Source organism: Vombatus ursinus, unplaced genomic scaffold, assembly GCF_900497805.2.
Source record: "Vombatus ursinus unplaced genomic scaffold, bare-nosed wombat genome assembly UNPS02015202.1, whole genome shotgun sequence".
Taxonomy (NCBI): domain Eukaryota; kingdom Metazoa; phylum Chordata; class Mammalia; order Diprotodontia; family Vombatidae; genus Vombatus; species Vombatus ursinus.
This window is the reverse complement of record NW_020954980.1, coordinates 67,827-95,822: the sequence shown is the minus strand read 5'-3', so window position 1 is coordinate 95,822 and position 27,996 is coordinate 67,827. Positions and strand designations below refer to the sequence as shown.

The 27,996-nt window shown below is 48.4% G+C and overlaps 2 protein-coding genes across 2 annotated transcripts; one reads left to right on the top strand and one right to left on the bottom strand.

The window, feature by feature from the left end:
* Positions 1-35: 35 nt before the first annotated feature.
* Positions 36-21,243, top strand: LOC114031655 (immunoglobulin superfamily member 22-like). Its single transcript, XM_027846799.1, has 22 exons — positions 36-153; positions 1,145-1,273; positions 1,969-2,105; positions 2,587-2,686; positions 2,904-2,943; positions 3,145-3,322; positions 4,027-4,140; positions 5,026-5,188; positions 6,552-6,824; positions 7,334-7,618; positions 7,936-8,060; positions 8,158-8,299; positions 8,610-8,906; positions 9,455-9,757; positions 10,043-10,216; positions 10,515-10,643; positions 11,128-11,424; positions 17,712-17,800; positions 18,055-18,247; positions 19,283-19,582; positions 20,083-20,412; positions 21,039-21,243. Exons 1-22 carry the CDS (start codon positions 39-41, stop codon positions 21,107-21,109), a joined length of 3,984 nt encoding a protein of 1,327 aa, XP_027702600.1. The 5' UTR covers positions 36-38; the 3' UTR covers positions 21,110-21,243.
* Positions 21,244-22,150: 907 nt separating this feature from the next.
* On the bottom strand, positions 22,151-27,737 carry LOC114031642 (lysoplasmalogenase-like protein TMEM86A). Its single transcript, XM_027846776.1, has 3 exons — positions 27,641-27,737; positions 24,138-24,402; positions 22,151-23,847 (listed from the first exon to the last, which is right to left on the bottom strand). The coding sequence occupies exons 1-3, from the start codon at positions 27,659-27,661 to the stop codon at positions 23,411-23,413; spliced, it is 723 nt and encodes a 240-aa protein (XP_027702577.1). The 5' UTR covers positions 27,662-27,737; the 3' UTR covers positions 22,151-23,410.
* Between the last annotated feature and the right edge of the window lie 259 nt (positions 27,738-27,996).

The following is a 27,996-nucleotide window of genomic DNA, read 5'->3' as shown; positions in this document are numbered from 1 at the left end:
TCCCTCCTTGTTCCTACAGGGCTATACTCCTTGTTACCATGACGACAACAATCCACCGGCAGCAGATGGTGAAGGAACATGTATCCATGGAGTTCTCCAGCTCCACCACTTCCAGTATACAGACATTCTCACAGACCACTAAGGTCGTGGGAGGCAAGTTTGGGAAGGGGTGGACTAGGCATCTGGAGGTCAGACAACAGATTCCAAGTAGTAACCTTTCTCCCATTAGAACCACAGAAATTGAACGTTCTCAAGAAGATTCCCTCAAGAGGGCCAAAGATACCAAACCCTGTTTCTATCCACCGTTAATTCATCCCCTCAAAAGCCAACCCTTTCCTCCAAGGCTGCTCTTTCTAGAAAACAATGACTAATGGGATTTTAGTCATGATTTCCCCTTGTATTGTAATTGGGGTCAAAGCAATAGGAGTCATAGTCCAAAGGAATGAAGTTCTAATGGTGAAATCTTGATGCAGGGATGTGCTGGTAAATGTTTAACAACCAAATCTCTAGAGAAGAAAATGTACAGACATACTTTTAAGTTTTTAATTAAGTTTAATTAAGTTATTAATATTTTCTCCATCACTTTCTTATGCCTAGGCAATTAACAAAACAATAAACCAATCCCTGACTTGCATTATTTGCTGATTTCCAAGGTGTAAATGATCATATTGAAAATTTAACAATCAGCTCTGGAGCTAGCTCCTGCATAACCCTGAGAGGCACTAGGAGTGGGAAGAGGGTTGCTTTGGACAGGAAGGTCTTTCTGAAGAAGCTTCTTAACTTCCACTGAGCCACTCCACCCCACCACTGCGCGCCCCCCCCCCCATTCTGGGTACAGATACCTCCCAGAATGGAGGGAAATCTTGGTGCTGCTTCTGAAAATGAGGTAAGAAGCAGCATAAATAAATCATTACTCAGACTGGAAACAAATGCATAGAAAATGACCCAAAAGGAAATCAAAGAACACAACTTGGGACCCTGTGCTCCAAGGGATGACTGAGTAATGAGCTCACAGTTCTAGACAGGCCCCTTAAGGGTCCAGAAAGTCCCATCCATCATCTACCTCCAACAAGCCCAGCACACACACACACACACACACACACACACCTCCCTCCCTGACATTCCTTCAACCTTCCTCCCACAGAGGAGATGTCTCAGAAGTCTTCCAGCCACGTGGAATTCTTTAGTTTGGTTACACGAAGCTCGGAAATCCCAGCAGGTGAAAGCGTCCCTGAGTTTGTGGAGAAGCCAACCCCTGTCTCTTCACCAGAGGGTGAGCCCTTCCCCTTCCCTCTCTGGGGGTAATTTAAACGGTCCCTGCCTCCCTTGGACTGGCCCGTCACATCAATCTTACCCTGTGCACAGGCACTTTAGCAGGATCTCAGCTCAGTCTGAGAAGACAATTTGGGCTCAGGAAGGTACGATTCCATGGACTTCTCCAGCTCCACCACTTCCAGTATACAGACATTCTCACAGACCACTAAGGTCTGCTTCATCAAGCATATATTAAATACTTACCATGTGCTGGCCACTGAGGTGGCAAAAACAGATATGACATTGACCTTGCTGTCAAGAGGCTCACAATGAAACAGGTTGGAATGGTGGAAAGAGGGACGAGATGGGTACCTAAGTAACTATAATATATGAGAGAGTCAAGTGTCCAAAATTGAATTCTTTGTCTTCTCCAGAGCAAGAGGGCTTCCAAAAGCCCTCTAAGAAACAAAGTGGAATACTGAAGTGTATCAGAGCAAACCATGGCCATGCATCATGGTGCAATGGAAATAACACTTAATTTGGAGTCAGACGACCTTGGTTTGAATCCCAGCTCTCCCACTTTCTACCTATGTGACTTTCAGAAAGTCATTAGACCTCTCTCTGGGGCTTCAGTTCGTTCATTTTTTTTTTAAAGAGGGGTTGGATTAGGGAGCCTCTAATTTCTCTTCCGGCTCTGAACCTGTGCTCCCCTAGGTGACAAGGCTGTATTCCGAACCCGAGTACAGGGCAACCCGAAGCCCAGTGTCTCCTGGAAGAGGGAGAGTGGTATCCCCATCAAGGAAAGTGCCAAAATATTCTATGACAGCATCAACAAGGAGCATGTGCTAAAGGTACAGGCAGATCCCTACCCTCCCAAGAGTTTAAATGTTACTGACCCAAGGGCAGCCAGGTAGTAAAGTAGAGTGAACCTGGTAGATAGAACCCCAGGGCCTAGAGTCAGGACGACCTGAGTTCAAATACAGTCTGAGAGGTTTACTCTCTGCAAGACCCTTGGCAAGTCATTTCACCTCTGCCTGCCTCAGTTTTCTCATCTGTAAAATGGAGATCATATCAGCACCTACCTCCCAGGGTTGTTGTGAGGCTCAAGTAAGATAGTATTTGTAAGGTGCTTAACACAGTGTTTGGCACATCACACTATATAAAAGTTATTATTATGATGATGGGAAGAAGAGAGGAGGGAAGGAGACATACTAGTAAATGCCATAGCTTGAGTCCAGTGGATTCTTTTCCCTCTCAGCGTTCATTCACTCACTGACCAATCCTTCACACACATTCACACATACCGATTTCTCCCCTCTGCTTCCTATCTAGTTAGAGCCACTAACCTGGGATGACTCAGACAACTATAAGTGCATTGCAACCAATGAGCATGCTGATGCCATCTACACTGTGTCACTGACAGTGACTGAGGGTGAGTTACATACTGTCTTTATCAGCAGGTAACCACAATCTCTATTAGGGTGATGATCCGTCCCACCCTCATTAGTGGGTGTGATGGGTCATGGGTGTCATGAGTCCCCACACCCTCATTACCTGGGTCATACCTCTCCTCTTTTGGGGGAGGGGAGGAAGGGGTCATACATACCCAGCCTTCATTGTACTTTCTGAGTCTTTCTCATGGTTCCCAGGTCAAGAAAAGGTAGATTTCAAGAAGATGCTGAAAAAGAGGTAAGAGCCAGACCCCTGTTAGACTGCCCTTCTCCATGAATGTTATTTCAGTGTAGGACCCTTTGGTCTAGAGTTCCCTTTGATTCCTCCAGAGAGAGCCAAGCTCACTTGGATCCCAGGGCAGGAAAGAGAGGGAAGGAGTGGGTTGTTAAGGTTCAGAAGGGAGGAAAGGGTGACTGAACTAGTCCTGGCCACTCTCAGGGCACCCCCTATTCCTAAGAAGAAGCAAAAGAAGGTGACAGATGAGAAGGAGATGCTAGAGATCTTGTCCAAGGTGCCTAAGAAGGACTTTGAGAAGGTCTGCATGGAATATGGTTTCACGGACTTCCGAGGATTGCTCAGGAAGCTCAAGGAGATGAAAAAGAAGGTAGAGGTGGAGGTCAGTATGGAAAGCCTGAGGGCCAGGGAGTAAAAGAGCTAGATAGAGTGGGGACACCCAGGAGGCAGGGAGGTAGGGGAGGACAGGCAGGGTGCTGGGACCCATAGACATCTCATGATGGTGACACTTGGGTATGGGGATTCCCTCACTCCTAGAGAGTGAGGTTGGGGGGACCCCTGAAATTATAGGCATCACCACAACCCATGGGAAGAGCTGAAAACCTTGCAGAAAGTTTGAATTATTTTTCCTGATGGATGGGAATAGATTGCTTGCACAGAGTAATTTACTCTCCTCTTACCTCCCCTCATCAGTTGGCAGGGCAGAGGGCACAATGAGGAAAGATGGGATATTACTATAGCACGAGCATGGGAACATCAGGATCTAGTTCTTCATCATAATAGCTTGAATTTATGTAGTATTTCTAGGTTTGCAAAGTGCTTCACAAATATTTTCTCATGTGATCCTCACAACAACCCTGGGAGGTAGGTGTTATCATTATCTTCATTTTACAGGTGAGGAAACTGAGGCAGGCAAAGGTGAAGTGACTTGCTTAGGGTCACACAGCTAGTATGTGTCTGACTCCAAGTCCCATGCTTACCCAGAACAATAAAGGGGAGTTTCCAGGAGCTATACACAGGCAGGGGTGACCTTGGAAAGCTCCAGAGTGGCCCCATCTTGCCCATTTTATTCTTGAAAACTCTTAGGCCATCCGGATCATAAAACCCCTGGAGGATGTGGAGGCCAAAGTGGATAGCACGGTGACCTTTGACTGCATATTGGAATTGAAGGACCCCAATGTAAAGAAGATATGGATCAAGGTTTGCCTCACTCCCGAGAACGTAGTAATATTGTTCAATCTCCCCTTCCTCTGAGTCAGCACCACTTTGAGGGACTCTTCTCTCCTATGGCCACTGTCAAACAGTAGTCTATGTGCTCCACCCCTCCCCTTTAAGGATCTATCCCTTCTGAACCATATCTCTGATGTCATTGATCTAGGAAGCCCCACCACCACCAGTGCAGATGGGCACTAGCTCTGCCCCTCGTAGGTTTAGAAAGTTGCTCTGGGGCACCAAGAGGTTACTGGATTTGCCCAGGGTCACAGCCAGTATGTGTTAGAAATGGGATTTAAACCCAGGTCTTCTCAACTCTGAGCCTGGCTCTCTGGTCACTATGATCTCTATACCTTCTTTCTGGGAAGAAGGGATCTGATAGACTTCTTTACTCTAAGGCAAAAGGAATTTCAGATGTGCCCCTTTAAGGGGAGGTGGCATTGTAAATGAGGACACATGGAGGAAACAATGTTTAACCCAAAGGAATGAAGCTCAAATGGAGGAATTTCAGGCTGTTCACAAGATCTTGGTGGAGGGGAGGGTACTGTATGCTGGGGATGCTTCCTAGACCCTATTTATGACTGTGTCTTCCAAAGGCCCTTCAAGAAACGTTCCCTATGGTTAAGCATCCTGGGAAGAGATGTCAGGGTTTTCCCTTCTTTAACCTTTCTGACTCCTCCCTTCCCCCCTTTCCAGACCAATAGGGAGCAGGGAGACAAGACCAGAATAAGTCACGTCCAAATAAACTCATTTGATGGGCCAGTTCCCCATCAGACCCACCCACCAGAGCCTCTGGGTGTGCATCTGGGGTGGGGTGGGGGCATCCAAAGAGGGTCTTGAGCTTCTGCTATTTCCTCCTACACCACTCTGTAGGGAATGGAGCCTTTGAGGATCCAGTACTCCCTGGGCAAGTATGACGTGAAGCAGGTGGGTACCAAGTACATGCTGATTATCTCCAATGTGAACATGAATGATGCTGATATCTACATGCTAGCTGTCGGTGACAAGCGGCTGAGTGCAGAGCTCATCGTTGTGGGTATGAAGGGTCAGAAAGAAGGGGAGAATGAGGTCCCTTTGATGAGGGGAGAGAAAAGAGGAGGAGGAAGAGAAGACAAGGAAGGAAGGGGAGACAAGAGTATAGAGTGGGGGAAAGTCACCCACACTCTGAATGAGGGACAGACACTCAGCTATGCTGGGTACAATTTGGAGAGGAAAACGAATCAGGGACAGTGAGGAAATCAAAAGATGGGCAGGGGCACTGTTTAATTTTTCTTCTCTTATATTCTCCTCCTTCCCCCTTGTTCCTTGGGACCTTTACACCAAACGTGGAGCCTAGATTTATATTAGCTGCATGATGGATCCTTTCATAGGTTTAGAGTTGTTCTTTGATTTAATTTTCTCTGACCTCACCCAGCAGGGCCAAGTCCCCCATTCTTTCACCTCTTTGACTCCTTCCTTTCCCCTTTCCCAAACCAATGGAGAGGGGAAGAAGAAATCAGAGTAACTGAGGTCCTGAGCACTGAGCTTGAGTCAGGAAGGCTTGGATTCTAGCCACACCTCAGACATTTTCTTAGCTCAGTGATTCTGAGCAAGTCATTTAATCTCTCTGGTCCTCAGTTTCCTCATCTGTAAAAATGAGGAGGTTGGATCCGATGTCCTTTAAGGTCCCTTCCAGCTCTAAATTTATGATCCTATATCCGATTAGACCTGTTCAATGAATACTCACCTTAGGGTGCTGGTGGACATTCCTAGCCAGAAAAGACCGTATCTCTAAGGGTATGATACGTATCATGTGTGCAGAAAAATTCCCCAGCCCCACCTTTAGAGTAAGAACCAGGAGGACCAGAAAAGAGAAAAACATGACAAGAAAAATATCTTTCCTTTCTACTGTCCCCTCCCAATGTTTACCCAATTAAAGAATGACTTTGTTTTTTAACTCAAAAGTCTGTGGCAGATAGATTTAGAATCTTTTATCACACACAGTATTCTTGAGATCCATCTAGACCTCAAACTCTTGAAGAAAGAGGGGCTGCTACTATAAGTCAGAGTTATTATTTCTCATGTTTAATTGGTTCGGGGTCCAGTGGTCTATGAGTAATGAGAGAAGCTATCCCAGAGGCAGGAATTGATCACTAGGTGGTGCTCCTGTGGTATTAATTTCTTAAGCAGGCACTAACAAATGTTTTCTTATAGCAACTAGTGGGGGAGTCAGGAAGCCCTCAATGAGAGTGGCCTGGGATGTAGCTGGAAGTCAGTCCCACTCCTGCCTGAGCTATTTCTTTCAAGTGATAGAGTGTGACTTGCAGAAGATGGGGGGGTTGAAGATTTTACTAGGTGCTGTGACTGCTGTCACTTTCTTTCCATATGGCTGTTTGCCTGTTGCCCACACGTCTCTCCAGATGAGCCTCTGAAGTTCACTGGGGAGATGAAGCCGGTAAAGGTCACGGAGCGCCAGACAGCAGTGTTTGAGATCCGCCTGTCTAAGAAGGTGCCTGACTGTGTGTGGAAGTTCAACGGGAAAGAGCTGAAAAGGGATGACAAATACGAGATCTCTGTGTCAGAAGATGGGCTGACCCACACACTCAAGATCAAGGATGCAAGGCTGTCTGACACTGGAGAATTCTCTGTTGAGGCTGGGGGACTGGTTCAGAAGGCCCTTCTTACCATTGACCGTGAGTGGCCAGGGTCATACACAGAAACTACATCACACAATAGTCTTGTGTTCAAACTCTTAAGGAGAGGCTGCTACTGTAATTCAGAGCTGGTGTTTCTCATGATACTTAACATATCCAGTGGTCCAGCGTGAGTTTTGAGAGAGACTATCTAAAAGGGAAGAAACCAATTCTCTCTCTGTTCCCCCCCCCCATCCTAGTCTCCACTGAGTATATGCATGTATCCCATGGGTATTTGCCTTTAGGGATATACTAAGATATGTGGGCATATATGAAAACATCAATGGTAGGATGCACAAGAATCTGTAAACATGGGATAGTGAGAAAGGACACAGATATATAGAGGCACCCATGAATGCAAGAGGCATGGACTAGCATGCACATGTACACAGGAACTTGCCCCCCAGACCTCTGAGGCTAGAGAGGTAGTTTCAAGGAGCTCTGCAAATCAAGGTGTTGGGGCATGCAGGAAGGAAGGCAAAGCCCAGTGGGTGTGTCTGATATTGCAGGCATTCCCATCAAGTTCGTGAGCACCCTGAAGAACGTTCGGATAAAGGAAAGGAGCCGGGCCTGCCTAGAATGTGAGCTGACATCCAAGGATGTGACCTTGAAATGGAAGAAGGATGGGAAGCTACTAACGCGTGGGGCTAAGTACAGCATGAGCCATGAAGGCAAGAGGGCAGAGCTCGTGATTGAGGATGCACAGCTCAGTGATGGAGGCGAGTACACCGTGGTGGCGATGCAGGATGGGGACCCCACAGAATACTACAACACTGCCATTCTGACAGTAGAGGGTATGGCTCTTTAATCCTCTGTTGATCCCCACCAACTCTCCAATCACCCTCCTAATGACTCTATTGACCTTCCTATATTGACCAATCCATACTGACTATGCTGCCAATCATACTACTACCATACACTAAGACCCAACCATCTATCTCACATGAACTATCCTATACTCATCATCTTTTACCAACCCTCCTCTTACTTAACATGTACACATAGCTATGGTCATGCCTGTCCCTGCTGACCACCCAGATGCCACTGTCTCCCTCTGGTCCTATCCACCTCCCTCCTCCCCTCTCAAAAAAAAGATCCCTGTTGTTCTCAGAACGTTTGGCCACCGTGAAGAGTGGGATGTCAGATGTACATGCAGCCACGGGGACTCCAGCAGAACTGTGTGTGGTGCTGAATGATGAGAAAGTAGAAGGAGTTTGGCTAAAGGATGGCAAAGAGGTGGAAAACAGGGGACTGAAGGAGGGTAAAGATAAGAGGGCAGGGGTCAGTTTGAGGACTTCCAAAAGGCCTTGATACCCTCTCCCATCATCTCCAGATCACAGACTTGAGTGGGGTGCAGATTGTGAAGCAAGGAGCAGTCCACAAACTCATCTTCCCCACCATGGGCCCAGAACATGAGGGCAAGTACACATTCCGGGCCAAAGGTGCAGAGAGTGAGGCTTCTGTCTTCATCGCAGGTACTGTCCTCCATCCCTATATCAGCTCCCCCTTCCTGAAAGGAAACATTTGCCCAAGTACCCTGGAAGGCAAGGTTGAGAATTTCTCTATAGCCTATCCCTCAATTCCATCCCTGAACAAATACTTAACCCTTCTCTCTCATCCCCTCTCCAGATGAAAAGCATCCAATCTGCTTTTAAGGGTGATGCATGGTGATGAGTAGCACTGATCTCTTTCTCTAGGGGGCACAGGCAGCACTCACACTTCCCTCTGATTGTGAAGGTGGATCTGCCCCCATATGGTAAGTGTTGACACCATTCTCTCCTCTAGACCCCCCTACAATTGACCCATCAGTGCTGGAGGCACTGGCTGCACATCCTGTTACCGTGAAGGTTGGCCACACAGCCAACATCAAGGTTCCATTCTGGGCCAAGCCATTGCCCAAGGCAACATGGTACAAGGATGGGGTAGAGGTGACCGAGGAAGAGCATGTGACCATGGAGCGGGGAGAGGATCTGGCCCTGCTGACGATTTCCAACTGTGTTCGTGAGGATAGTGGTGCTATTCTTCTCAGGCTCAAGAATGACCATGGCTCAGTCACAGCCACGCTGTACCTGAGCGTGCTTGGTAAGGCACCAGGGATAGGCGTGGGGTAGGAGAAAAGGGGACCCTTGCACAAGAGAATGTTCACTGAAGGGAGATAGGATGAGGCTAGGGCTTTCAAGTGTTAGCATCCCCTACACACACACACACACACACACACACACACACACACACACTTTGTCACTTGGGGGTCCTCTACTCTCTCCTATAGTACCCTGTCCTATGATACTAGCAGGTAGCAGAATGGGAAGAGAAGTGGAATGGACTTCAAGAGGTCAGAAAGGAGGGGATCAGCAGGGTCAGAGCTCCCAAAGTCTACAGTTTACCTTTTCCTGGGCAGATGAAAGATTTTAAGAATAAGAGTCAGAGTATACAAGCCTGTCAATGGTAGGGAGATCAGAATATCTGTACTCCAACTCAGATCCAGCCTGGGTGGTCACCTTATGATCAGGGCTTTCTCCATAATGATAGAATCCTCCAGGGCCCCCTTTCTCCAAGGATATCAGTCTCACCTTCTCTACTGCTTGGGGACTTTATGCCCATGGGTCCCATTTCCCCTGTATTTTTCTCAGACCGGCCCAAGCCTCCTCAGGGTCGTGTGGAGTTCCTGGAACTCTCTGGCAACTGTATCCATATGAAGTGGAAGGCTCCAAAGGACAACGGAGGTCGGCCAGTAACACATTTCGTTATAGAACGAAGGGCAGTTGGGAAGAAATCTTGGATCAAGGCTGGGGAGGTCAGCGGTAAAGTGACCAACTTCTCCACCAACAAAGTGGAGGAGGGGAAGGCTTATCAGTTCCAAATCCGAGCTGTTAACTCTGAGGGTGTGAGTGACCCACTGGAGACTGAGGAGGTCTTTGCAGGAAATCCCATTGGTAAGTGTGGGGACTCATCAGTTACTATAGGGAATTGTTCAGAATTAGAGAACATAGGTTACTAAAGGACATTGGGCAATGAAAGGGTTGTTGATCACTGGGAGAAAGATGAGTAGGCCATTTGGCTCTCCCACAGGGAGAGTTCTAGACTACAATGATGGATTTAGGGTTGGGTCAGCAGGACGGTAGGGGGGAAAGTTGGAGCTTTTCCTTTACTGCATAGGTAATTATTCTCACTCCACCTTCACATTCCATATGACTTACCACTTCCTGTGGCTCTTGCAGAGCCCCCTGGCCTGTCCTCTCAGCCACAGGTTTCAGATGTGACCAAAGAAACAGTGACCATCATGTGGAATCCACCAGCCCAAGATGGTGGAGCCCCAGTGCTTGGCTATGTTGTAGAAAGAAGGAAGAAAGGGAACAATCTATGGGTACCAGTCAACAAGGATCCCATCCAGGGTGAGGGTGCTAAGGGGTTGTGAGGGGAGACCTTGTCTGGGTGGGCCCAGAAAACATATTCCTATTTCACTCCTATCAAACACCATACTACACTGGTTCCCTACACTATTCCTTGTCCTCCACAGTCATTGGGTTCTGCTGGTTATAGACTCTATATTTGGTTGGGCCACAAGGCATGGACTCTGCTTCTGTGGACTCCATATTTGGTTGCCCTCCATTTCATGCTTCCACTGCATGAGCTTTGTGTATTATGTGGCTACCATGATGTTCTGTTCGCAACTTTGGTCTGTTTTTCTAGACACCAAGTGCAAAGTGGATGGTCTCCTGGAGGACACTGAATATGAGTTCCGGGTAATTGCTGTGAATCGAGCAGGACAAGGACAGCCAAGCATGCCCTCCACGTCTGTGGTCGCCAAGGATCCTATCAGTGAGTCTAGGTTGAGGACATCCTTGCCCTGTTCCCTCATAAAGATGAGAGGAGGTGGATTTCTATGGACTGTGTTGGTGCTATGTGGGATAAAAGCAGAAACATAGTTTCTCCTCTTGGGGAGACATAGTCCCTATCCTCAGGGAGTTTCTGATCTAACAGGGAATAGGATGTAGACACGATGATTTAGAGGAGGATGATGAACTTTTTGAAAGTGGGCAATGGCAAGAGTTGAGAACAAGGATTTAGTGGACTGGACAAGGAATAAGCATGGAAGCAGGTGGAGGAATGCCATGAGTGTGGGACCTAAATAAGGGTCTAGTAGGTGGTTGGCTTATGGGACTTCAGTGGGAGTCACTTCATGATTTGGGTAAAAGATAAATATATGGATTGAATAAGTGGAGGTTTTGTTGGGGGTTGGGTAAGGGGTGAGGTGGAGGGTTGGCTATGATCCCTGAGTGAAGGGTGTCTGTGGTTGCCTCAGAGCCCCCTGGGCTGGTGCAGGGTTTATGTGTGGCCGACTCCTCAAACTCCAGTATCTCCTTGGCCTGGCAAGAGCCTATAGAGGGGGACCCTCCATCTGGCTACATCCTTGAGATGAGGGCAGAGGACACAAAGGAGTGGACTAAATGTACGAAGATCCCCATCTCAGGCACCTGCTACACTGTGGGGGGCCTGACAGAGCGGCAGAACTACTTCTTCCGCATTCGCGCTGTGAATGAAGGTGGCGTCGGGGAGCCTGTTGAGCTGGACGAGGGTGTCCGGGCCATGCCTCCACCAGGTAAGACAGCACAAAGAGCTCAAGCATCTAATTCACCCTCCCACTGGGCTTCCATCACCTTTCAGGGAACACTGGGACTCCCTGAGACAAAGGAAGAACATTATGTGGTCGATCCTGGACTGAGCTCCTACACGGGGTCAGCCTCCAGGGACAGGAGGGTGAAGGCTCATGCATGGCTCTATTCATCCTCCCCTGCTCTTCCCTACATAGCATCAAGAGACCAAACCTGCCATCTGTGGCCTAGAGTGCCGTGGAAAGAAGCAAGTTAGGAGGGAAGGAACAGCTTCTCCTTTTGCTTGCTTAAATGTCTTTGAACAAAGAACCCTGATCTCACTGTTGGTGGGAATCACATAGGGTTATGACTGCCTGATGCTGCATAGATAGATTGGTGGGGACCCTGGGCTCTCTGAAGCTGTACCAGTGGAATACTGATGCTACTGAGGTTGAGATGATCCCTGTATGGGCACAGGTTCAGAATGCATACATGTGGCCAGAGGACCAGCCCAGCTAAGTTCAGGGGCTCATCACCAGAAGGTTAGACACCACAGAGGAAGGTTTTGGCCACAGCAACTCATGAAGCTGGCTCCTAAGACATGGAGGGAGGGGTTATGATCTAGATCTGTGGATAAAAATGGGATAAACCCATGTGGGACTTCTAGTGAACACCTCCCTACTAAGCAGGAGGTCCTCTGAATTGTTGGCTTCTGAACTATGCATAATTCAATAATTCAATCCAAACAACAATTATTAAATTATTACTTTTGCAGCATTAGATGCCTTTAGTGGAGGAGGGAAGAATTAAAAAGTTTAAAAAGACATTATCCCTGCCTTCATGTAGTTGTTGTTCAGTCATGTCGACTACTCATGACTCCATTTGAGGTTTTCTTGACAAAGATACTAGAGTGGTTTGCCATTTCCTTCTTCAGCTCATTTTCCAGATGAGGAAACTGAGGCAAACAGGGCAAAATGACTTGCCCAGGGTCACACAGCTAGTAAGTGTCTGAGGCTGGATTTGAACTCAGGTCTTCCTGACTCCAGACCCAGTGTTCTATCCACTGCACCACTTAGCTGCTGGCCCACATGTAGCTCATTATCTAAATAGGAAAATGTCACCTATGTACAAATAATTATGATCCAAAATAATGTTTGATAAGTGCAACAGAAAGCAAGTCAATCAACAGCATTTATTAAACGCCTACCATGTGCCAGGCACTACGGAGAAAATCAGAGATTACATTCCCTGTTCTCAAGAAGCTCACCATGTAACAAGGGACACAACAAAAACAAGTGTGTCCAAACAAGACACAGACAGGACAAATTGGAGACAACCTCAGAGGGAAGGCACCAGCATTTAGGGTAATAAGGAAAGGCTTCTGGTAGAAGGTAGGATTTTAGCTGGGATGTGAAGGAAGCCAGAGAAGGTAGAAGGCTGAGAAGAAGAGGGAGAGAATTCCAGGTATGAGGGACAGCCGGTGAAAATGTCAAGTTTGGAGAGGAAGAGTCTTGTTCAAGGAACCAAAGGGAGTCCAGAATCACTAGCTGGAAAATTATGTGGGGTGCAGGTGGGGAGGGTAAGATGTAAGAAAAGTAGGCAGGCAGGGGCCAGGTTATGAATGGCGTTGAACACCAAACAGAGGATTTTATATTTGATCCTGGAGGTGATAAAGAGCCATTGGAGTTTATTGATTAGGGGTGTGACATGGTCATACCCTCTATTTAGGAAGATCAACTTGACTAATAGCTGAGTACAAGAAGGGCTTGAGTGGGGAGAGACTTAAGACAGGGAGACCTACCAGTTGGCTATTGCAATAGTACAGGCTGAGGTAATGAGGGCCTGCACCAGGATGGAGGCAGTGTCGGAGAAGAGAAGGGGGTGTATACAAGAGATATTGTGAAGACAGAATCAACAATACTAGGCCACACATTAGATATAGGGATGAGAGAGAGTAAGGTGCTGAAGATGACACCTAAGTTATAAAAGCCTCAGGGGACTGGGAAGATGGTGGTACCCTCAACAGTGATAAGGAAGTTCAGAAGAGGAAAGTGTTTGAGGGAGAAAATAATGAGTTCCACTTTGGACATGTTGAGTGTGAGATGTCGATGGGACGCCCAGTTTGAAATGGCCAATAGGCAACTGAAGATCTAAGTCTGGAGTTTAGGAAAGAAGTTACAGCTGACTAAGCTTATTTGAGAATCATCAGCATAGAGCTATGTAAACAAAGCACAAAGAAGTATAAGCAAAGGTCTATGAAGTATCAGGCCATGATCCCCTGGGGGACACAGGGAAGGTTTCCTGGAGGAAATGGTACTTGAGTAAAGTATTACAGGATGGATAAAAATCCTAACAAGCGAAGAGGAGGAAGGAAGACCTTCTAGGCATAGCCTGATCAAAGGCCATGAGGCAGGAAAGCACAGGGCACACTGGAGAAACTGAAAGTATTCAAATTCGGTTGATATATAGAGTATATGGAAAGGAGTGATGCAAGATAAGCCTGGAAAGGTAGGTGGGGTCCAGATTAAGGAGGGTCTTAAATCCCAGGTACACTAGAGCTTGAAGTAAAAGAGTCAATATGCAGGTGAAAAGGAGCCAGCTGAGAGGGAGAAATTTAAAAATGGAGACAGGGAGCTGTGGGAAAGTAGATAGAGAGCTAGCTCCTGAGCTAGGAAGACCTGGTTTCAAGCCCTACCTTTGACACATACGGGCTGTGTGACCTTAGGGAGGTTCCTTAACATCTCAGTGCCCAATGAATCTCTTTAAGTTATAGAGTAGGTAAAAGAGAAGTTTCCCATATTAATAATATCACAAGTCCATGCCCAAAAAGAAAACGAACGATTACTAGAAAATCGGTCTGAAATGGGATGAGGATCAAGCAGAGCACAGATACATTAACCTTATGAGGGAGTAAGGATACTGTAACCTCATCCTCTGCAAAAGAAGAGATAATAGGTTAGAAACTTTGAAGGATGGAGGAGAGTTGAAGGTGCTCCCAGAAAATGGCCTCAATCTTCTTAAGAAGTGGAAAGCCAAGAGGACCTGAGTTCAAATACGACTTCAGACACTTGACACTTAACTAGCTGTGTGACCCTGGGCAAGTCACTTAACCCCGACTGCCTCACCAAAAAGGCAAAAAAAAAACTGGAAATCCAAGCCAAGTTGTTAGTGTGGGGTGTGAAGGTATAGTTGAGGGTAAGAAAAGGTTTGGAACAGTTGCTATGGGGAGCCAATAAGAGTAGGATAGAAGAGTTGTTGAGCTCTCATGAGGGCCCAGCTGAGATATGTACCTTAGAGTCAAAGTCAGATTAAAAAGTAACTGGGAAATATTTAATAAAATAAATAAAAATAGATAATGTTAGTATGTGGTCAATGTGAGGCTAGCAGGGATCTTTGTGTACAGTTTAGTGCCCCCCCTTCTATTTGAGCTTGACACTACTGTTGTGTGGAGGTTTAAATCTGCTCAATTTTATTACTTTCTCAAACAATACTCAACAACCCACAGCAGAAGCAGAGATATAGGATGCTGAAGGTTCCTCAAGAAAGAAGATGAACAGTTCAGGTATGGTAGGAAGTCAGAGGAAGGAGGAACTCTAGAGCAATGGCTAGTAAGTCAAGGAGATAAGTACCACCAGAGTAGGGGTAGGGGTGGGGAATACACTAGGAACCTAGAGAAACATTAAGAGATCAGAGGTTCTAATGAAGGCAAAAGGCCAGTTTATTGTGGGCAGAAACAGAGGAATGATAGGAGGCTATAACCAGGAGGCAGAATTTTAAGGGTCAGGATCTCGAAGTCATTTTTATCAATGATTTGGATAAAATTTAGAAGGTCTGTCAATCAGGTCTGCAGATAACAGGAAACTGGGAGAAATAGTTAACACATTGAATGACAAAGTCAGGACATAAAATCATCTTGACAAGCTGAACCTGATTCTAAGGAATCAACCAAGGCAAATAAGATTAAATTTGATAGGGATAAATGTAAAGTCCTTCATTTGGGTTCAAAAATTCAACCTCACAAATATAGTGTCTCACTAGATAACAGTTCCTGTGAGGGAAAAAAATCTGGGGTTTATAATTCAACATATGGTGATCTGAATCACCACTCTGAGAGGGCAGGCTAATGCTCTTCCAGGCTGTGTTAGAAGCACAGTGTACAGAATGGAGGATGTGACAGGCCAACTACACTCTACCTTGATGAGACCATATATGTACAGTTCTGAGTACCACGTTTCAGGAAGGACAGTGACAAGACAGAGTACATCTAGAAAAGATTGGCCAGAATGGCAAGAATACTGACGATCACGGTCAATATGGATCAGTGGACCCAACTGAGGATGCTCAGCCCAGCTCAGAGAAGACTCATGTGGTACATTAGGTGTTTTCAACTATTTACAAGGCTACAGTTTGGGGAAGGGATTAGATATATTCTGCTTGGCCTAAAAAAAGAATTGGATGCCAAGGATTAAAACTGAAAAGAGATAGATTTCAGCTGCACCTTCCTAACAATTAGAACTGCCCAAGAATTGAATAGGCTGCCTTGGGATTTAGTGGCTTCCCCCTCATTTGAAGTCTTCAAGCAAAAGTTGGATGGCCACTTGCTGACAATGTTGTAGGGGGTATTTTTTGTCAGGTACAATCATGGTTTCCTCCCTTGTAACTGAGGTTCTGTGATTATTGAAGTGGTCCAGTTCCAGGAGAGGTCTAGGGTGTGACTATGCTACCACATGGTTGAAGTGAGTTGGAAGAGGTCATTAGAGTTCAAGAGGTCAAGGAACTGTATGGTCAGCATGATAAAGGGGTTATCAGTATGAATAATGGTATTTCTAGGCATAATAGACAGTGACAGGGTGGAGAGGAAGACTGTGAAGTAGTTGCTAAAATTATTGAGAAAGGGACCCAGTGGTCAATAAATTAAAGCAACAATGATGACATGATAAGTTTGCATTCATCTCAAAGGAGGAGGGGGTCATTCAGGGATGCATATTTAAAAAATGGATTGAAAACAGTAGTGGGATGCAAAGAGAATACCTACCTTCTGTCCCTATGAGCTGAAAAGAGGTTTGAATTTTCCCTCTAATCAGGGAAATTGTAAGGGACAGAGGTTTTCTCTGAGGAAATCAGGGTCCGCTTAAAGAAAGGAGTTGGAAGGCATACTGACGGAAGAGTTCAAGGATGTTAAGGGGAATTTGCTGAGAATAGAACAGGAGTTCCACAGAGCATAGTGGAAGGGGCTAGAAGAGGGGAAACCAAATTGTAGTGAGCATGGGTTGGGCTGGAGTATGGCTGAACAGAACACGTGTGAGGATGTGGGAGAAGGCAATGACATTGGGTGACTATGACTGGGGAACCAGTGTAATAGGAGGTGGATTGGCATGACATATCACCAGAATGGAAAGAGGATTGCAGAGTCAGCAGAACCTAAACAGGAGAGGAAGTTGTTCCCCCCAAATTCTAAAGCAATCATAGGGCATTGATATTTTGGAATGGCTGACCCAACATCTCCTCCCCGAAGTGTTCTTTTGCCACTTCACCTTTACTAGACCCTTCCTAAGCTACCCCGATATCTCTCCAGCTGCCACCAGTCTGTGCCTGGCTTCCAGAAGACTTCACTTCCCTTAGATTTCACCTCCTCCTCAGCATTCCCCTCCACCCCTTTTCTTCTCAGTGCACCTGAGACAGAGGTTGGGGTTTTTAAAAGGACTCAATGGAGAGACAAACTGACAGAACATAGAAGTTTGGCCACCATATGCTGAGATGTTTCAATCTAAGCACGGAGGCCAGCAGCCCCACTCTCATCTAGCTAGCCTCCTGCTTCTCTCCATCCCATCCCCAATGTGTCTAGGGGAAAAGACTCTCTCCCTGGCCTTACTTTAACCCCAGTCCTTTCAGATTCTGAGAAGGTGTCCCCTACTGGTCCATCCCACCAGCTCCCTGGGTTAGTGATTTAGTTTTTCATATTAGCAATGCTACAGATAGATCAATGAACATCAGCTTACATCTTTCCCTCAGGGCAAAGTCCACCTGAAGTCCCTCATGGGTTGACTGTCACCCATATAGTCACCTATATATAATAAACATATAGTCAAAAACGCATATAGTTTCCACCAGCAGTAGGCCAAAAAAAAAAAAAGTCATTTCTGCACTCATCTTTTTTCACCTTTCCTCATTCCTCTCCTCTGTGTCTCTTTCCTCTGATTCTCATTCCTTCCTTCCATATTAATCCTTTACTTCTGTCTCTCATCCCCTCCCTTTTCTTTCTTCCCCTTCCCTCATTATCCCAATTCCACTCCAGCGGTTCCCAGGTTTGATCTTAGTGTCCGGCTGAAGAGCCACATGGTGGTGCGGGCTGGGACAGCCCTGTGCATTCATGCTTCCTTCTATGTGAGTTCCTTGAACCCAGCCCCATTCCATGTAAAACTCTTCTCCCCAGCTGTGGCCATCACAGGCTATCCTCAAAGCTCTCCTCCTCCCTGATAACTCCCCATAGAGGACATGTCCACCCCCCAAAACCAAAGGTCCTGTGGGAATCAAGAATACAGAGCAGTTGGAAATGACCAAGTGGTTTTGGGGAGAAAGGGAAGTTGCTGCCACAGGGTGAGGGGATAACTCCAGTCTAATCCATGGTTCCCTCCTAGGGCTCCCCTCCACCCACTGTGATCTGGCAAAAGGATGGAATCCCCACCAAGGGCCGAGAAACCATCACCAAGGGCAAGAATCACTCCCAGTTCCTCATCAACAGCAGTAAGCGCTCAGACTCAGGCATTTACCGTATCCTGCTCCAGAATGAGTATGGAGAGGCCCACTATGACATCCATATTCGTGTGGCAGGTATGGATTCAGCAGTGGGAAGGGAGTAGGTGGCCATCTGCTTGGTATGCTTTGAGGAAAGGCTTCCCTGCTCACTTCACTCTAGTAGTGTTCTGAGAGGGAAAATAAAACAGCTCTACTCTCAGAAACCTGGGTTCGAATCCTGTCCCTGGCACTTTCTAGCTATGGGACTATGGGCAACTCCATCTCTGAGTTTCTGTTTCTTCATCTGTAAAGTGAGGATGATACATGTAGCATCCACCTCACAAGGCTGTCTGAAGTTCACATGAGATAATGTAATGTCAAGTGTTTTACAAACTTTAAGGTGGGATAGAAATGTCAGTTATAATTATGCCTGAAATTTCCCCATTAGAGACTGATTCTTTTTGGGTCTTGAAGGCTTTTGAGCTATCAGTGAAAATGCACATACCTCTGGGAGGATGTCTCACATTAAGGCTTTATTAGCTGATACCACAGTGGGAACTAGTTGTTTATTGAACTATTTCCAGCAGGTGGGACTCAGAGACAGAGGAGGTTCTAGAATGATAATCCTGGGACAGGACTCAGGAGATGCCCTGGGAAGTCAGTTACAATTTTACTAAGAATCAGACCTTGGAGGAATGTAGGAAAGGCCAGCAACAGGGTAGAGTGGGCAGGAGAACATGAGCAGCAGCTGGATAGGGTCACTTGTCAGGCACAGACTATGCTAAGAATCCACAGTTCTGAGAGTCAGGAAGGCCTCGGAGAGGAAGCTAAATATGGAAAGGAGGGGGAAGTGAGTTCATTCATGTTAGAAGGGGGCATGCTCGTAGAGGATGGGGGATTGGGCAGAGGAGACAGAAATGAAGATTGAGTAACAGGGCTGTAGAGGAGGGAAAAGTTGTTTCCTCACCACCACCTCTGGGAGACAACAGAGAGGACTTTAGCCTAGGCAAAGGAAGGACTTCCTAACTGGGACATGAACACACAAAGAGGGAGGCTTAATGATTTCCAAAGTACCCCAACTGCCTGGTTGGGGCGGTTGAGGGGAGAGCTGACCTAGGCCTGTGACTTCAGACTTCCCACAGCCACCAACAAACCTGAAGTTGTTTGAGGAAGTGCCAAACACAGTGACACTGGGCTGGGACCACAGTCCAGATGTGAAGGAGGATGGTGAGGCGCACTATGTCATCATGAAGAGGGACGCCAGCACTGCCACCTGGTTCACGGCTGCTGATCGAGTCTTTAGCAACAAGTACACTGTCACAGGGCTCCTGCCAGGGAGAAAATACTACTTCCGAGTCCTGGCCCGGAATGAGATTGGGGACAGTGACCCACTTGACTCGAAGGATACCTGGCTGGTCAACAAGGATCAGAGTAAGTGTGGGCAGGGAACCCAAGAAGCACTAAAAACGTCAGGGAGAGAAATGCCAAACAACCCAGAGAGTAGGAAGAATGTTGCTGGGAGTGTGGAGACTATTGGGACATCTTGGGGAGCATGGAGAACATTGCAGGTAGCACAGAGAAAACTGAGGAACCCTGAGGAGCGTGGGGAGCAGTGCCAATGGGATGGAGAATGGCAGAGAACCTCAAGGCGTGTGTGGACAATGGCAGGGAACCCAGGGAGTTTGGAGAATATCAGAGAGCTTTAAGAGTATGAGTAGAACAGACAACATGTAAAGGGAAGGTTGGGAGCACCTCAAGAACAGCCGAACCTTAAGGGCTGAGGAAATGCTGGAGAATTAAGACCTCAGAGAAATTATGGAGCCCAGAGAACTCTGCTTCCTTTCCAGTTCACTGGGTGCAGCTGTCCAGTGCTCTGACCCTCCTGGGTCCATGACTCTCTCTGGCTCCCTCAATCCTCTCTTCCCCCCTAGTTGAAGACCTCAGTACCAAACTGCGTCCCTATCAGCACAAGGACTGGCGCCATGCTCCTCGCTTCATCACCCCACTGAAACCCCATGCAGTGCTACGAGGACATGACTGCACCATGAGCTGCGCTTTCCTGGGGAACCCACGTCCTACAGTAACTCTATACAAGGGGGATGTCAACATCACTGCCAACTCCAAGTTCTGGTACAATTCCACCAATGGGGTTTGCACTATTGTCATCCCCACCTGCACCCTCAAAGACAGCGGGGACTATAGCGTGCTTATTGAAAATGAGCTGGGCAAGGACAAATGCAGCTGTACACTGACTGTCTATGGTGAGCAATCGTCCTAGGGAGGAAGGGGACTGTCTGTTGTGGCCTGGCTAGATTGGACCATACACGAATGGGGAAAGGTTTCCCAGTCAAGTAGGTCTACCCACACACAAGAATGTACATGCATCCTGCCTTGACATAATAGACAATATTTGCTGACTTATTCTTCCTCTATCTCTCTCTTTCACCCCCTCCCTCCTCCTCTCTCTCCCCCTTCCTTCTCTCGTCTCCTCCTCTCCCTCGTTTCCTCCCTTTCTTCCCCCCCTTCTCTCACTTACTCACACACATACACACACAGTGTCTCACATTGCCTGGATATACATCCCCACACCCTGATGTTCTTGGAGATCCAAGAAGGGCTTGGGCCCCATGTAACAGGTCACTCACTCAGGATAGGTCACTCATGAGGTAAAACTTAGGGTCCCAGAAGTAGGAAGCCCTAGTTTTCCTACATAATCATCGTGTGGTTTGCAATGCCCGTCCGGCCAACTGAGGCTGTATCAGTCTCCCTGATGCTCAACCATCCTAGGACGCTGCCCCTTCGGCCTGAAGGAGGCAGGGGCTCTCAAAGGTTAGGTGATTTGTCAATAGTTATCCTGACTTAGCCAACACTACTCTTGACCTTTCAGACAAAGATGACAAATCCATCCTGGCCTCTGTGACTGAGAGTCTACAGAAGAAATCAAAGCACCTCATGTGAGGCCCAGCCCAACTGCCATATTAGCCAGAATGATGAGTCTGGAGCTGGAAAGCCTGCCCCTGCAGTGGAAAACACCCACAAGTCTATATGACCCTGACCTTTGCTTAGGGGTGATTCTGAAGCAATAAACAATAAACTGGCGATCTCACCTCCTGCCTAATACTGAAGAAGTTCCGGGGAGGGAAAAACACTGAAGGCTTATTTAACCCCTACCCTGTGCAGCCCAGTCAGGAAAGTGTGTGACCTTTGGGCTTGTGCCGGTGGCTTCCTCTTCCTCATCCAGTTCCATTATACTTGCAGCCCACACCTGAGGCTGTGGGGATGGGACTAAATTAAACATACCCCTCCCCTGTCTTCCTTTACCCAATTATCTATAAAGGGTCAGTTTTAAGTACTTGAATAGATTAAACCATGTCTCCCTACCCCCCTAAAAGTACCTGGAATTCTCAGCATACAGAATCCATTCTTTTGGGTTAAGGCATTATTATATGAAAATGCTGTTAGGCATGGAAAAGCTGTCCCATTACCTTCATTGACCAGATCTCTTTTCTCCAACAGAACTGGCTGAGATGGTGACCAAAGGAATGTCAATTTTTAGATAATTTGTGTGTATATGGAGTTGGGGGTCAGAGCCCTGAACACTGTCCAGGCAGGGGGTAGGTCTGAATGGGGAGGCAAAATGAAGGATTCTAAGTGACCAAGAAGCAGCATCGGGGCATGGGGCACGGGGCACATTAAAGGGAAACACAGCAGCAGGAGGAAGATGAGAGGAGTCCTCAGTTTGCTAAGGGTTTGCTCTGAAGCTGTGGGTGGTACATGGCACACCAAGGTCCGACACACACACACAAAACCAGGGAGTAGACTCCGATTTTCATTGGCCTCCAGGAAGCTGGAAGTCCAGTGTATTCCTAGAGTAGAATCTCCTGCAGAGAACCTGCCGGGCGGTTGTTCCAGCTGAGATTGTAAGCCAGGGCTTGAGTGAACAGCCCGTGGTCCTTTTCCTCCCAGCAGGATCCCCAGGGATAGCACAGGACACAGTAGTTGGAGCAGGATGGACACAAGGTCCCTGGTTTTATTGTTTTCCATACAATGGAGCCAGAGCCCGTCCCACCCTTCTCTACCCATTTGCATTGAATGTGCCTCAGTACCTGGATTCCTTACGGCCACTAGAACATAGTCCCCCATCAGCCCCCGAGGAAGGCAGAAAGGAAAACCTATTGGGGCTGGGTTAGGGAAACAGGAAGCAGAGAAAAAAGTCCCAAGTGCATTCATCCAGATTACAGCTTGGGGTAGGCCTGGAGAAAGATAACTTCTAGTGTTGCTGTCCAAGTCAAGAAACAAGAAACAGACCCAGAAAGAGGGGTCCTGCCAGAGGGAACCCATGAAAGAGTAAAAAGATCCCCTTCTTTTGGCTGCTGTCCCTCCCTGATATGAGCTGACACAGACCACTAGGCCTACAGCACTAGAATGGGAAGCCCAGGTCCTTCTGCTCCTCGGGCCCAACCCGAGAAGACAGGTGGACTGTCTGTCAGCTTCTCCAGAGGAGGAGAGGACAGGACGGCTCAGGCTTAGAAGAGCAGGGAGTCCAGCTGTAGGGAGAGCAACCTTGAAAGAGCACCAGGAAGAATTCAGGCCAGAGCAGACTCCTTCCCCAGGCTGAGGGTCCTCTCCCAAGAACTTGTTCAAGTATAAAAGAAGCAGCCTGAAGGCTGCCAATATTAAGACAAGCCCACCACCTTCTCAAGAGTGACCTAAAATTGGGGTAGGGTAGTACCGTCCCCAGCCACCTCTTCGCACAGAATCCTCCTTCTCCATGAGTTCTGGATCTGAGGATGCACCCTTTACCAGTTTAAACAAAAGAGGTGGGGTGATGTCTGGAAGGCCCCAGTCTTTCCATCTGTCGCCACACATCCTAAGGGGACACAGAGTTGTACTCCTGCCCTTCTCCCTGCCCTATGCCAGAGAAAAGAACAAAACAGCTGAGACCCACAGGGGCCTCCAACAGGCCCAAGGAGGAGAGGCCTCCCTGATTGCCCTCCCATTCCAAACCATCTCTATTTGTCCAGTTCCCAATTCTTGGGCTCCCCTCCAAAGATTGTGCTGGTAAAGATCATCTTCCCTGGAGATACCCAGAATCCAGGCCCATTTCAGCACCTCTCACAGTCCAGGGATGGAGCTCCAGATATTCTGCCCCATTCCAGAAAATGCCTGGGACCTGGGACCTGGGACCCACTGCTGAGAAGAGGGGGGGAAAAGGGCAGGAGGGCTTTGGGTTACCACGACCCTGGCCCCCTGCCCAGCTCAGTCCACCTTGCTCAACCCCAAGTTCCCACCCAGATCTCGGCTCTCTACAACAGAAAGTGCAATGAGCATCTGTGCAGCATAATAGGTGGCCATGATGACTGCTCGAGAGTAGGGGACAGGGAAGCAGAACTTGTTGATGGCAATGGTCAAGTCAGAGATGATGAAGAGAAGGGCTCCGCTGCCCGCAGCCAGTTCTGTCCAGCGCCAGTGTGCCCCGACCAGTCGCAGGCCTGCCATAGCCCTCCAGCCCATGAAACCAATGAGTGCCTCGTAGGCTCCCACTAGGTAGATGTAAGGGCCAGACAGATAGGGGTAGAGGAGGGCATAGCAGAGTCCAGAAAGCACTGCTATCACTAGGCCTCTCTGCAGGGCCAGGGGCTGCATGCCAAAGGCTGAAGCATACAATATGTGGGTCACTGCAAACATCAGCAGTCCTAGAGAGAAAGAGAGAGAGAGGGGGCCACTGAGGAGAAGGGTCATGGGGTGGGTGCCAGAAGGGGTCACTCGGGAAGAAGGAGGAGCCATGGACCTGTAAGTACCGGGACACACAAGGTCAAGGGCTTATGCACACACAGAAATAGATGCATATACAAACCTGAGTACATACTTAAGTATACCCACATCTATGACTCCAAGAGAATTCTGGCTGGACCCTCAGGTGATCTAGCCTTTTGGCCAATCATCCTTTACCCAGAGCCCCCCTGGAGGCTTTCCAGCTACTGACCATGCACGAAGTAGCCCTGGTCCTGCCAGATGAGGAAGGCATCACCCACAGCAGAGAAGACGAGTCCTACGAAGATTCGGGTGGCACTGGGGTGGGCAAGCAGGAAGCTAAGTCCATGTGCCAGCAGGAACAGCCAGAGGCAGAAGATGGGCAAGCATTTGATGAGCGCACTGAACCAGGAGGGACTGGAGGCTGGCAGCCACAGCACAAAGTAGATGCAGGTGGCCTTGAAGAAAGGGACCAGTTTAGGCCCTTCACTCTTTACCTAGGGATGGACCCAAAGACACCTGATCAGTATCACACAGAGAGAGGGTCAAGGGAAAGGAAAGAAGTAGCCTGGAACAGGGTGTCACCACCTTGGGAGCCATCTGCTACTTTGGGGGTACCTTCCCTGAGCACCCTGAATGGAAAGTGGCCAGCCTGAGAAAAGTCATCTGATCCCGTCATACTCTGCCTAGGACTCAGACCACTTTACTAATAATGATGACAACCAATATTTATATAGTGCTTTATAATCATTATCTCACTTGAACCCCCTGACCACCCTTGTGAATTAAGTCCTACAGATACTATTCTCATTTTACAGATGAGGAAAGTAATGCTTAGAGAGGTTAAATGACTTGTCAGCATCAGAGGCAGGATCCAAACTCATAATTTGATGATTTTACTCCCCCTAGCTGCCTCTTTACCTGTCCAGATAGCAGCAGTCCCAGATAGCTCATTTTATGGGGGAGTGGGAAGGGGCAGCCAGGGGGAACCCCACCTGTTTCATGGCCTCAGCAGGCCTTGTCCCTGGTGCTGGGAACAAGAACTCACCTAAGAGTGAGCAGGTCAGCCCTGAAGGCCTTAAGACATTTTCCAGTGTCTTCCCCATTATCCATCAATGGCCCTCATTTCCCCCTCCCCCAGTGTCCCTTCCTCCTTTTTATTCCTCAGCAACCTTCCTTCCCCCACCCCTTTCTCTTTTAAAGTGTCTTTTAGCTTACTGTGTGTTAGAAGGAGGGAGGACTCAGACTTCAGCTGTTTGGAACAAAGCAGAGTCAGCAGGGAAACTACCGATGTCACAGACATCTCATGATCAGCAACAGCGAGGCCAAAGAGGGCTCTCAGGTCCTGGCAGGGAATTCTTGCATTTATGTGTGTGTACTTTGCCAACAAGCTCACTTCCTACCTATCTGCACACATTCAAGTGTCTACCTACAGAGGACACACTCCTGGGCTCACATCCAGGAAAAGTTGCTCCTTCCCAAGGGTATTGGAGGCTGGAGCAACCAGGCAGCACAAAGTGTGAACAAAGAACCAGTCCCAGGTCCATTCACAAGGTGCTCCTGGGAACTTCTTCAAGGGGAACTCAAGGAAACTGTAACCTCAGTGTAATGTAGCAGAAAGGGTATTGCGCTTGGAGACAGAGAAAAGCTCAGCAGTTTGAATCCTAACATGTGACACTTCCTAGCCAGCTGTGTCACTGTGGTGTGGGCAAGCTACTCTCTCTGAGTCTCAATTTCCCCTCAATAAAATGAGGACATAATAACATCTGTAGTAGTACCTATCTCACAGCATTGTTGTGAGGATTAAATGAGGTACCATGTGTAAAGTGCTTTCTAAACCTTAAAGGGTGATCAGTATGAATGTCTGATATTATTTAAAGCAGCTGTGAAAACAGGTAAGTGGGAGATAGGAATGTAATGTCACCTGGATCAGGATCCAAGAAGCAAGACTGAGAGTGTATCTGAAGAGTCACTGACAGGGAGACTGCATGGGAAAATGCCCCTCTCATATCCTAGAAACTCTACAGACAAAGAGCAGATGAGGGAGTCACTGAAAGTCAGAGACAAGGAACTGAGAGAGGGAAGTTAGAGCAGCTGATCAGCCACCCAGCAGTGGCAGCACAGGGTTGTGGCCAAGGCCACACTTCTGGGAGAACCCCAGACCCTGAGGATACCATAGAGGGATTGGGAGAATGAGAAGGATGCAGATTTTGCCTCTAGAATGTGGCATAGTGCTTTGCACATAGTTGGCACTTGAAACAATCTGCTGAATTAAGGAGAGGTTGACGAGATCAGCTCTGGCTAATGCTCTGAACCAGGGAAACTCCAGGGCTGACAGCCGAGAGAAGCCTGGCAGAGCTCATGCCCCTACTGCAGAACTGCAGCTGTCTGCTCCTGTGTCTCCCCAGTTACCCGGTGAAGCTGCGTGACCTGGTCTGGAATGGTGATAACCCTGGCTGATAGAGCTGCCTGGCCTCCAGCCTCATCCCAGGTTCACCTAATTCCAAATACACAGACTGGCCAGAATATATAATCACAGTGCAAAGAGAGAGAGGGAGGGGGATGAACTGAATTTCACCATCACCATCCCCCCACCCCCTTGCTTCTGAGAAGGAATGTGACTAGGAGAAGAAGTAACTGTCACCTCCAATGAATCTCATTGGAAAGAGGGAGCCATCCCCATAAGAACTTGTCTCTGTTTCAGGACAACCCACTAAAAGGATCAATCCAAGTGTCCTTCTCAAGGGTCAAAGGAGCTGTCCAACCCAAAGCCCAGCTCAGACTTCCTTGAGATCTATCATTACGGTTACTTTAAAGCAACAACCACCAACCACTCCCTGACCCTGAGAGTTTCAAGGGTTTCCCTTGGCCACCTATTCCAGTCTCCTTCCTATTTTCTGGAAGAAAAAAAAACATAAGGAGTCTCAGTTCCCCTAGAACACTGACCCCGCCTAGAACCCTAGAACCTCTCCCCTTAAATGGCTGGACGCTGGGGGAAGAGAAAGGGAAGGGAATGAGGAGCTTGAGTACCCAGAAAGAGTACGTGAGCTCCCGCCCCAAGAGAAAGCTTCTATGCTTCTGTGAAAGCCCCTCTGCAGGAGGACAGGAAACAAACAAGTCAAGATATATCCCCCGCCCCGGCCCTCCCTTGTTACACAAACATCGCCATTCCACAAACACACCCGAGCAGAGTCTGTAGCATCCCTACAACTCTCTGCCCCCACGGCACAGGTGGTCTCGCCCGTTGCTTCCACGCCACATCCTCCCACTTATCACAGACAACCCTCTCTGTCTTGGTGTCACACACACACACACACACACACACACGCTCACCGTTACCTTTTGCCCACCCCAGCCCCGTTCCCGAGGAAGCCCGACACCCAGCGATGCTAGACGGCGCCGGCCGTCTGGGCGCTCCCCTCACTTCCCGCCCCCCTCTCCCGACCCCGACCTGCAGGAAGCAGAGAGAAAAAAGCAACACAACAAATCAACAAAGTCACTCTCCCGAGTCACGTGCTGGCTGTTTTCCACCAGCTGACTTTTCCGGGGGGCGCCGGGGTGGAGGGGTCGGCAGGGGGCGGACCCAGGCCCAGCCGAGCCGAGTCCTCGGAGGAGAGTTATTGGAAGAGTGCGGGCGGGGGGGACATGGAGACCCCCCGCCAGGGCGGGGCTTTGCCTCCCCACAAAGAAGGGTCCAGACCCGGGCCGGGTCTCCAGGGAAAGCCGGACACTCACCACAGTGACCGGGGACACCATGTTGGCGGCTGCGGCAGGCCCACAGGGGGCAACGGCCCCCGTTGCCGGCTGCGGCTGCGCCTCGGCCCAAGCTGGGGCTCCGGCTCTGGCCCTGACCCCGACGTGACACGGAGCCGGGAAACAAGAAAACAACGTAAGGCTGGAACAACGTGAGGAGCAATGCAGCGCTCGGGGCTCTCTTAGAGAGCCCCGTGACGTCACGACGGCGGCAGCCAATGCGGGGGCAGCAGCCCCGGAGGCGGGGCCCGGAGCCGGCCCGAGTCCCGCCCCCTTTGCCTTCTAATGCGTTGGAAGCCTGCCCGGGTGGTGGGACCTCCTTCCAGGACCCGGGGGAC

Excerpts from the sequence above, each read along its gene's own strand:
- LOC114031655 (XM_027846799.1), top strand. The coding sequence starts at position 39 with ATGACGACAACAATCCACCGGCAGCAGATGGTGAAGGAACATGTATCC. Across the intron at positions 9,758-10,042 it reads CTTTGCAGGAAATCCCATTG|AGCCCCCTGGCCTGTCCTCT; the intron begins GTAAGTGTGGGG and ends TGGCTCTTGCAG. Across the intron at positions 17,801-18,054 it reads GCATTCATGCTTCCTTCTAT|GGCTCCCCTCCACCCACTGT; the intron begins GTGAGTTCCTTG and ends GTTCCCTCCTAG.
- LOC114031642 (XM_027846776.1), bottom strand. The coding sequence starts at position 27,661 with ATGGTGTCCCCGGTCACTGTG. Across the intron at positions 24,403-27,640 it reads TGGTGTCCCCGGTCACTGTG|GTAAAGAGTGAAGGGCCTAA; the intron begins GTGAGTGTCCGG and ends GTCCATCCCTAG. Across the intron at positions 23,848-24,137 it reads CCAGGGCTACTTCGTGCATG|GACTGCTGATGTTTGCAGTG; the intron begins GTCAGTAGCTGG and ends CTTTCTCTCTAG.